Raw genomic sequence first — 11288 nt, forward strand, 5'->3', positions numbered from 1 at the left:
CAGTTTGTCACCTAATATTCCCAACATCTATGGCGTCTGATCACGACAGTGCTAGCTATGATGACCAGCTCTTCCACATGTGACAACTCAGACATGCACCACTTTTTGAATTCATAACAATCTGTGAATTTATGGTGGCATACCAAAAATATGGAACAATCATGGCAAATCATCTGGAAAGGCAAACTCAAAACAAAGAATTGTGAACAAATTAAGATATATTTGACCCCTCTAGTTGAAATCTAACTTAAGAACCATAGAATTAAAACAGTGTTATGCCCCAGTCTAGGGGGGCCCTAGGACACAGCATGAATTAGCCCCATCTTCCCAAAGTCCCAAGTAGCCACCACAAAGATTAGTTGAATATAAAGAAAATGATTTATTAACATAAAAGTTTCTTTTGAACATATAGGAAAAAAATATTCAGGTTAGGCTTCAGGGTGGACTAAGGCCAACATAATAAACATAATCCCTCTGTCTTGAAAATAAACAACTAAGCTCACCAAGGGAAAACAAATAACAATCAACTCACCTCCCTGACTAAATAAACAGGAAAAAAACCAGAGAAACAAAACTGGCAGCCCACCCTTACTACTCAATGAAACAAAGAAACTACACAAAACTGAATTGCTGCAACGGTGTGGCCAGTTGGGAGAAGAGGAAAACGAGAGGGAGCCGGCGGCCATCTTGGCTCTTTATGTACCAGGTGATCGGGGGTTGCAGCCAATCACCAACCAGGGTGCAGAGCCTTTCCCCCAATGACGGCGCGGCTGTGGCACACACCTATTTGAATACAAATGAAAAAAACAGGAACACAGGGCACACACACACATATACAACAAACCACCTACAATAATATGACCGCAGTCGTAACAACAGATATAGTTTTTTGGGGGAAACCACACCCAACTGCAGTCATGTGAATTCCTGTAAATGTCTGGCATTAATTGAAAGTGAGTGAGATTTCAGTGAACTGTAAACAGCACAGCCAATCAAGTTTCTGTTTCATGCAGGGCTTGAGTCGTTGGGCAAAGGTTCTCAGAAATTCTCTGCCTGGTGTTTGTGTCAGTGGCACAGTTGTGTCTTAAAGACGTGTTTCCTGTAAGATGAGATATGGTACAAAGTGTACTTTCAAAGTATAAATGATCTTATTTCCTGTGAAAACAAACCAGGAAAAAAAAAAAAAGTGTCAATACCTACTTTCTTTTTCGCTTGATGCCACACCTGCTGATATGAAGCATTCAAAGTTTTTCTGAAAGTCAGGAACAATTTGTAAATATAAATTACTAACACCATAATAAATTCTGCCTGCAAAAGGGTCTTTGTGTTTATCTATTATAAGACCACAGTCAACAAAAAAACATCTTTTTCTGTTATATCTTGTTTATGTAAACCCGTGTAATTATTTAAGCACATCATACACACTGTATGAGTGTCTTGTGAAGAGAAAGAGCAGCCATTGGAGTGACTGTCTCCATCTGCTTCAGTGTCCCTTTGAGGCAACGACTCTTTGACCATCTGTCCATTTCTTCTAAACTATATCAGTATAGCTCTCCTTTAATACCATCACCATTTAAGCGCTTCAAGTTTTCCCTTACGCTGCAACTTTCATCCTTCAGTTGATGATGAGGAACAAGAGCCTCTCCTCTCTCTGCCTCATCACATTTTCCTTCAGCCTTGACATCAGAATATGCGAAGTCAGCTTTCTGGTCGACTTCATCAGTTTGTCCGCTCACTTTGAAGAGTAAGAAGGGAGCTTATGAACTTAACCTGCTATTAAGTAAAGCACTGATTCAAAACCTTAACATATGTAACTACAGTGTAACAAAAATAAATCTATTAAGGTATCAGTAAATGTGGTACATTTGCAAACTTACCCTTCCTGTACATGAGAAGGTATGCTGTATGGGACCTGGTTTTCAGAGGAAAAACACATAATCAAAAAGTGGGGTACATAAACCCCAGCTGCATCGCTACAGACTGCACAGCTTCACTAAAAATGCCCCAGTTCTGGTTGTTAGCAAAGGGTTCAGTATGCTCGAAACATTGTTGTTTGACCACCTGATCTTTCTCCAAGAATTGTGTGTTTTGTGTGTCTTTGTGAGTAAATGAGTAAAAAGGAGGAGAAGAGCACATACTTTTAGATTTTCTATCCTTGAATTAATCCATGGTTTCGTTCTCTAAAGGTCTAAAGGTCTACAGCTAAGCTAGTGGCTCTGTGAGCCTGTACTTGAGCACAGCAGTTCTTTGAGCTAAATGCTAACATCAGTATTCTAACCTGCTCACAATGACACATGTATGATGTTTACCACATTAACCATCTTAGATTAGAATGTTAACATTTGCTGATTAGCACTTCGCACATGGAGAATATCATTAGTTTTGCAGGTATTTGGTCATAAACCAGAGTATTGGACAAATGAAACATTTTGACCTGAAGATATCGCTAGATGGAAAAAGCCGGTCTCACAAAATCATTACACAAATGAACATCATAGCAATCCATCTTAAATTTGTCGAGATATTTATGTAAGGACCAAAAAGATGGATTGGCTGTCCAACTGAATTATTAACAAAAAGAGAGCTTGAGAGAAAAGATGTACCTTCACACCTTTACACAACTGGTAAATTGCTATGTAAAGTGGGAGTAAACAGGAATTGTTGGACAGTCTGCTCCAGCAAATGATAGAAATCACTGGACGCAAATCCTCCAGTCTAACTTTGGAAAGGTTAGGGGGGGTTTACGATGCTGTGAGTTTATCTGACAAGCAGATCCTCTGAAGCATATTAAGGCCCTAATAAAGTACATATGAAGCTTTCTCAATGACACCATGACCACTAAAGAAATGGCACTCAATAACATAAGGGCAACCATTTACCTCACAGAGGTGTTTCCAGCCCCAAATAGAGGTTGTTTGACCTGTAGAGATGAAAAATAATAGTGTTGTTAAACTTGATTAATGACATTTGACTGGATATAGAAAAAAAATAAGCCTCCTCACCCTCTTAACAATGGCATCATTGAAGTGATACCACTCCCCAGTTTCAAAAGACTTGATTTCTGCAGTATAATGACCTCCTCTGAGGTTACCAAAGTGGTTGACTAAAGCATAGAGGTCATAGGTGCATTGCTGAAGAAAGGGAAGTAGAACAAATTCAAAATATTTTAGAAATGTGAAATTAAAATAATTTGCTGCTGGAAAATATAAAAACATACCTCCATGTGCAAAGTTTAGGGGACATCCACTTTGCAGTGAAGCTTGATATAACACTTATGATTGTGGTCAAAACTGAATCTCTTCAGCAGGAGGGTCAGAATCTGTGGATTAAGTGTCATCTCACAGCCCTAAACCACATAATGAAAAGATGTTTTGGGGTTAACATACAGTGTAAAAATACTGATTTTATGAGGCGACTTCAGTTTCAGGATGTTCATCCAACGTTGCTTTATATTGGAAGGATATATTGCGAACAGTAATTATGATACTAGACAACATCTGGAAAGATCAGAAAAGTTTATTGTAGCTGAGATTTGGTAAGGAAAGAGTTGCTGCAAGTGCATTTAATTATTGCTTCTAATACCTTAATACCACTTGTGTACCTTTATGCCCATTTCCTACACAATAATGCCAGTACTTTATGAATATATATGAGAACTATGATTTAATATTATTTTTATGTAGCTAATTTTTAATTCTATTTAGTTTTTATTTAATCACTTACTGTAAGTAAATAGAATTACTGTTACTGTTTACAGTTAGGCCCGGTGGTAAATAAGATATGCTTATTAATAATGTTTTAGGTGTGCTTTTGTCACTTAGTAGAAAACATAAAACAGTATGAACAGGAAGTAGCAACAAAGTTACTCCTTGTCACTAAAGACGTCAAAAGATCTAATTTATTACTCACAATGTCAGCATCTTGCTTTTTATTGCAGCAGTCACAATAAATCTTGTTGTCACCGCAGATTCTTTTTCCTTTAAAGTATGCCCTCAACTCGGTCACCTGTAAGCAGAGTATTTTATTTAATAATTAAAGTTCTTCTTTTCTCCCTTGAAGAAAAACTACATTAAAAAAAGTACAGTACCACACTGTACGTTTGACGATCCAAATAGTTCACAGTAAGTGGCAAAATCCAAAAACAGCTCCTGGAGTTGTTCCTCTTCTCACACGCGACACATGTGGTTTTATGATTCAGCTCTCCCTTGAAAATCTACATACAAAAGTACAGCAGAGGCTCAGTTAGTGCTGTATCAAATACATAATTGTTACTTTACAGATTAAGATTCTATGTACAATAGTGTTTAAAATTTGAGCTTAAACAATTAGTCAATTAATGATTTACTATTAAAGTCCATAATCAGAAACTTATCAGTGACTGTTTTGATAACTAATTAATCATTAAAGTCATTTTTCAAGTAAAAGTGACAAACAGTTTCACAGTTTTAGCTTTTCAATTAAGGGATTGGTCAAGAACATGCCAAAAACAATTATTAGTTGCAGCACGAAATCAAATTTCTCCACTACAACCAAATACAAGACTAGTATGCTGCTTAAATATTAACGCACAAGTAATAATAATCTAATTATATTATATAGAAGTATATGTAATATGTCATAAAAAATACTATAGATACTCACTGGGGTAATTTCTTTGAGTTTTTCTACTTTCAAGTCTTTAGCAGTTGAGCTAACCCCAGCACATGCATTGATGTTCTTATACGTCAGTGTTGATTAATGCACACTGTCCCCTATAAATAAATAAATAAATACTGTAAATAAATGTGCTTCTACCTTGGATGCCTCTATGCTGCTTAAATGCAGGATCTTCTCAAAATACTCAGCAGCATCACATTGCCTGTGTACTGAAAGTAGGGTTAAGTTAGATTTTTCTGTCAGATAACATCATTCATATCAACTATATATTGCCTCATAGAGTCAGTACCAGGTTCAAGAGTCTGTAGGATTTTAACACATAAGCACCCACAGCTGCAGTTAAATGTCTCAAATCCAAACTTACCATCTGTGATCCCAAGATTTGTTGTAAAGCTATATGTTCTAGCCAAACGTCTCTCTAACTCATCAAACAGTTTTCCCAGGCGTGAGTCAATGGTTGTTGAATCTTCACTGCAGCATCTGTGGCACAGTGAGAAGTACAAGCAACTTTATTAACCAATGAAAAAAGTCACATTATTTAACATGGTTTAGAACAACAGTCTGTGCACTGGAGTGATTTCATATCCTATCATGCAGTCCTTTCTGACAAATGCGTTTTGAAGGAATAGATCGACATTTTGGTAAAAAAAAAAACCACTAATTCAATTTCTTTGTGAGAGTCTTTGGCGGTTAGACCCCATTGTGATGTCATCATGTGTGATAGGCGGGTGAGGCTGTGTGGAATATTGGAAACTATATAACTTTAATAATAACTATAATACAGGAAGAATGACAGATGAGCGAGATATATCGATCATTATCTTACTGCAGTAGAGGACTTCCAGTGAAATAGTTAACAAAGAGGTTACATAGAGAAATACATGCTGAAAGGAGTATGTAATGTTTACATAAATTATAAGATAATTCATGAAAGAGGTCGCGTTAGCATTAAGCGAAGATGACGTTGCTATAGGCCTGAACTAAATTATGTGAGGTGGTAATTCTAGAAAAATGTGAAAATTAAAGATGTGGTAGAATGCCAGACAAGTTCAAAATGTGCAACATGAAAGAATTACAAATTTTGTTAGGGTAGATATGTGATACCAAACATGGCTGCTCCTGCATTGGGTTGGGAATCAATATTAAGTGCCTGAAATATCATTTTAAAGAGCGCAGACCAGTAAGTTCCCAGAGCAGGACATGACCAAAACATATGGGTTAAGTTGGCAGAGGCATTTCAACACCTGTCACAACTTGATTCTTCATAATGATATATTTTAGCTAGTCTTACTTTGGATGAATGAGCTCAGTATAGAACTTTGAATAGTATTATGTTTAGTTTTGCACAAGAAATACTTTCCTTCACTCTCTGCAGAGCACAGTTCCAGATGTTTTCTCCCATGTCATCTCATAACTTGACCACCCAGTCTGCCCTAATCTTTATGAGGGTTATATTTTTAAGAGGAGCAATGCAATTATTTATTCTTGAAATAAATCTCTAGCAGAAGCAGCCATTTTAAACCTATATCTCGTTTGTTTCATCTGTCACCATTTTACAGAGGGTTATGTGCCAGACAGTTTCTTGTCTGAAACCAGTAACTTCCTGTAGTCTTCACTGGTTGCCTGGCAACCAATCCCCACAGACAAACTGTGCAAAATCCCCAGCAACACCAGAATACAGTGGCGTGCAGTGACTTTCATAGATAGGCAAGCAGACAACTGCCACCCTGTTGTTCTGAGATCAGATGTAAGGAGATATCGCTTCCACTTCAAGATCATTCTAATTGATGTCTATTTTTAGCTTTAACTTGGCGAGCACTGCTTGCCTTGCTTGCCCTGATGGCACACCACTGCCACGATATGACTTTTTTTACAATTAGATTTTTGTTTATTAATGACCTTTAATGGTCTTGGTAGGTGGATTTTGTTACCTCAGTACAGAGCCAGGCTAATTGTTTCTCCGTGTCCAGTCATTATAACTAGCTTATATTATTTCATATTTAGTACATAGACATCATTATCAATCTTCTCAACTTTCCCCCAAATGTCAAACTACTCCGTTAATATACTGAAAAGAGCTAACGAAACAGTTGTTCTGATTTTCATTTGGTCTGACCTGTCTAAAAATATAAAGACAAGCTGGAGTAACAAACCGTTTTATTGCCGCCCGGAAGTCCTCAGTCATAAAAAGCACCTGAAGCACGCTGTTCAAATAGCATGTTAGACCTGGACTATTCAGGCCATGGTAATCTAAACACACAACAGTGAAAGTGAAGTGTAAGAATTACTGGTACATTATGATAAATCTTAGAAAATCTTTAAGCCACATGCTTATGGAAAGCATCATCATTTTTGTCACTTACCTGAGATGGTTAAGTTGTCTAGTTTCTCTCTGAACATTTGTACACGGGCAGGATACATAGTGATGTCCTTTGAATGAGAGTGTTGACATTTTTAGTTTACTGAATTTATATGATTTAACCTGTCAAAACACATTAGATACAGCAGAAGTTAAGTTACAAACAAACATTTACAAAAGTTTTTTTATTAGCAACTGAATTGCCTGCAGAAGGACAAATATCAAGTCAATTGCATATGGAATATCTGAAGAGACCTAATTTTACACTAAAAAAGACATACACATATCCAAATTACCATTATTATATGTTTGTATCTAGAATTTAACAGCAAAAATGAGTCCTGGCTGTATGGTACATCACAGATGTAAAGTGAAGTGAAGTGGAATAGGATAGTTCGGGTTATTTGACATGTGGTTGCATGAGGTAGTCATGCACAGTCAGTGTGTTCCCTGCACTAGACTGAGATCAGCGCGCTGCCAGTTAGGAGAGATGGCCGGGAGTACTGGCACACTGGTGGACCTTTAAAACAAAAAAAAACAATCCAATATCCGTTGAAATGTACGCTTCATGTGGTGCATGACTGCATGACTAGCTCATACAACCCCACGTGAAATAACCCGAGCTATACGTTTAATGTACATGACAATACTAATGATACTTGTAATCTAGTTTTGATTCTCCGTTCACTGCATCAGTCTACATGTAGAATATACTTTAAAACCAATGGTGGAAAGTAACTAAGTACATTTAGGCTTACGTCCCTACTCCACTTAAAGTTTTACAGTCTTTACAGATACTTGTACTTTACTTGTATTTTGTATTTTATATTATGCTATTCTATAATTCTAGTCCACTTCATTACAGAGGGAAATATTGTACTCCACTACATTTATTTGACAACTATAGGCAATGGTTACTTTTCAGATTATGGTTTTTCATGGGTTTAAGAAAACATCTGGTCTCTGTATAAAATATTATGTACTTTTTTTTTCAAATTCAAACGATATAAAATAGTTAAAATATTCAGCACAGCCACCAGATATAACAATAAAACATTCTTACACGTTAATACATGAGTAATATTAATCCAATAATATAACACTATGGCAAGTTCCATCCTGCTGCATAACAAGTATTAATCAAAGTTTGTACTTCTACTCCTGAAAATATATGATATATTATTGAAATTATAGATTCAGGACGTTTACTTGTAATAGGAATTTTTATACTGCTGTTTACTACTTTCACTGAGGTACAACATCTCCAACATTTCACCACTGCTTGAAACATGTAAAATATAGTAATTGGCTGTGAAAGCTCTCTACAAAAATCACAACGGTGTTCGATTTCCATTTAAAATGGCAACAATAGGATTAAGCTCAAATCATTTTCAGTCTAAACAAACACAGCAACTGCCGATTTGACAAACATTTGACAGGGACCAGTGAACGCAGCTGTTGTGTTTGGAAACTCACACGCCTCAAAACCACAAGCCATAAGCTACAAGAGCACGATACTAAACCCGCAGTAAAGTGCCACGTGTAGGCTACACTATAACCCTTACGGTCCGATAAGCATATGAGGTTTTGTTGTTGTGTATTAACATGGGAGGGTAAAACACAGAAATACTCACTTTGCAGCCTGTCCCGATGATCCGGCGTGTAACTGAACTTTCAATTTCTATACCAGCGGCAGTTTGAAGGAGGAAGATAGAGCGACACAGAGAGAGAGAGAGAGAGAGAGAGAGAGAGAGATGTCGTATAATTTGAAAATATATCGTTATAACAATAAACTTTAATAAATAAATAAACAGTATTGTTATATGAATGCCCAATTATTATCAATATCATTATTATTCGTGGTGAAAATTAAAGTATTTTGTCAGCCCCTCCCTGTTGAAGTGAAGCAGGTACAAGATACCAGATTGTGATTTAAGAGCCAGAGGACTATCAAAACAACCTTTAAAACACTAAAGAGCAGATGCAGAACATGACTGCTGCAGTTGAAGGATACAACAGTGGAGAGGCAGAAAGAATTCACTCAAATAGTATCTTTGTACATTAACTTTAATTCAACCAGAAAGACAAGGCCTTATTAGGACAAAATTGCCTTCTGTGACTGTTCACACAGTCAGCACAAAGAGGCAGTAAAGTAGTAGCTGAAAACACATAACAAAAAGGTGGCGGAATCACAATGCACTTACATTAAAGAAGCAATACACAATCAGACAATTAACAGAATGCAGTGGTGGATATGAAAGGATATATACCTCATTTCAAATGTATGAATTCATATATGCTTCATAATCATATGTTCCAATTCTCAGCCTTATAATTCAGGCAGGTTTCAGGTATGACCATCACATCTGGCTCAATTTCTAACTAACAATACGAATGCATTCTGTTTGTTTCTATGAAGAAATAAGATTCAGATCTTTAAAATCAGAGAATAATGTAAAGTACACCACTGGTGCATTACTTCAAAAAGAATGCATCAAAAGAAACTGAAGCACTTACATAGTGCTGTTTACTTTATTCCTTCTTCCACACAGGTATAGAGGTCTGTCTGGGGGCAACACCACTGGAGCATGGTATGAAATGCCTACTTGTCTTCAAACACTCTACTGACAGCTTCAGGCACACAAAACAAAACTCCTTCCTACATTGGGTGCAAACAACATTTTTACATTTTGTTCTGTCATGCTCCACCAGTGAGCCACAGGTGGGACAGGCTCGGATGGAGGGACAGCCACTGACCCCTGTCACAGACTGAAAGATGATATCTGGACAGTTTTTCAGTGTTTTCAGTGGTTCGTTGCAGCAGCCGTCATTTTCACAGCGGTCTGAGCGTGGAGCCGGACCCTTCCACTCCTTCAAACACTGCCAGCAGAACTCATAGGCCCGTCTTCCGTTTTTTGTGCACACTACGCAGCGGACACGCAGATTAAAGGTTTCCTTTCTCACCACAGAAGTGCTGCATCCAGGACACTGTGATGTGGAAGGAGGTGAAAGACAAGAGACTTTTTTATTTCACCATTTTATTAGCAAGCAGAACAAGTTTAGTTCCCCAAAACAACTAGTAAATGTCATAGATTCAATGAGACACTTACCGATTTGGCATCAAAGTAATCCTTAATAGCATTGGAAGCCAAGGCTTTTTCAAAGTACTCCATTTCTTCAGGTGTCAGAAGAGCCATTTTACGAACCTCTGAGTAAGGCCACTCAACATCACAACCACTTTGGCCACATGTGAATCTGCTTTTACCCTTTATTAAAATATGGAAAAGTAAATTATTCATTAGTAGCCTATTAGAAGTTGGAAACGAGCCACCAAACACTATAGGCTACACATTTTTAAGACTTTACAGTGACAGCCACTCTCTAGGACTGCAATCAGCCAACATCACAAATCATCCATCTCAAACATAGAATTATAAAATGAAGGTCATACCATTCATTAGGAACAGCCTACCTCATCCAGTAACCTGCGGCACCAGTTGGTCAGAGACATTGGAGTGACAGCGTGACCACAGGACATCAGAGCTCTGCGAGACTTGAAACCTTCACACAGAACTGAGGAAAAACACAAAGAAATTGTCGCACAAAAACAAAAACCATGTTATACACTGTAAAAAGTCATACCTATGCTGACTTGAATTACATTAGTGTAGTTTACTTATTTCTCACTATCCTGTTGATTCAACTCGTGTAATGTGGGTAATGTACTGTTTTTGCCTGAAGAAGGTATAAAACTAAGGTCACGTAAGTAAACTGGACTTGTAACTTTGTGTTCCTGGAGTTTTTATTCGGGATAAGTGGATGGAGTTTCCCAGCATGCTCTTGGGTAATGTGTTTGCAGGCATAAATTGAGTGGATTGTGTTCTGGATGTTAAATGTGCATGGTGATTGGTATTACTGTTCTTGACAATTACTCTACTTTCTAGTAGCTTCCCTGGAGGCGCACCTGCTTTTAATGTAATAAACAGCTACAGTTTATAATAAAATTACTTTATTGCAATCAACTTGTTTCATTGAATACTTCCATTTGTTACTTCATACATTGATCCTTGCTTAAAATGCTCAAAATTGTATCTTCTTATATATAAAAATAAGTAAACCTGTCAATCTTTGATGTGCTCACTTGATTTATCCAAGGTGAGTTTTTTAGTTTCCTAAACTATACTGAGTAAACACAACTTTCCATACAAGTCAGACTAACTTGTTTTACTTAAGTTGCTACCACTTAACAGCACGTTAACTTTAGTTGTCATTT

General features: G+C 37.1%; 1 protein-coding gene and 1 pseudogene across 2 annotated transcripts in view; both read right to left on the reverse strand.

Annotated features, from left to right (window-relative positions):
- Positions 1–359: 359 nt before the first annotated feature.
- Positions 360–7077, reverse strand: LOC147817245 (ubiquitin carboxyl-terminal hydrolase 47-like; annotated as a pseudogene). Its single transcript, XR_015436532.1, has 12 exons — positions 7020–7077; positions 6810–6906; positions 5021–5136; positions 4795–4865; positions 4088–4213; positions 3910–4005; positions 3218–3346; positions 3003–3131; positions 2880–2920; positions 1878–1912; positions 1599–1735; positions 360–1252 (listed from the first exon to the last, which is right to left on the reverse strand). The product of XR_015436532.1 is annotated as a ubiquitin carboxyl-terminal hydrolase 47-like (transcript).
- A 1987-nt stretch (positions 7078–9064) lies between these two features.
- Positions 9065–11288, reverse strand: part of LOC111647228 (E3 ubiquitin-protein ligase RNF19B-like) — a 2475-nt gene continuing 251 nt past the window's right edge. Inside the window, exons 2-4 of the mRNA XM_023396850.2 lie at positions 10488–10588; positions 10126–10281; positions 9065–10003 (exon numbers count right to left, since the gene is read on the reverse strand). Coding sequence (XP_023252618.1) covers positions 9548–10003; positions 10126–10281; positions 10488–10588 — 713 coding nt within the window. The 3' untranslated portion in view covers positions 9065–9547. The remainder of the gene's footprint in view (positions 10004–10125; positions 10282–10487; positions 10589–11288) is intronic.

The sequence above is a fragment of the Seriola lalandi genome, unplaced genomic scaffold (genome assembly GCF_002814215.2).
Source record: "Seriola lalandi dorsalis isolate HSWRI2012SDOR001 ecotype SW California unplaced genomic scaffold, Sedor1 jcf7180002054983, whole genome shotgun sequence".
Taxonomy (NCBI): domain Eukaryota; kingdom Metazoa; phylum Chordata; class Actinopteri; order Carangiformes; family Carangidae; genus Seriola; species Seriola lalandi.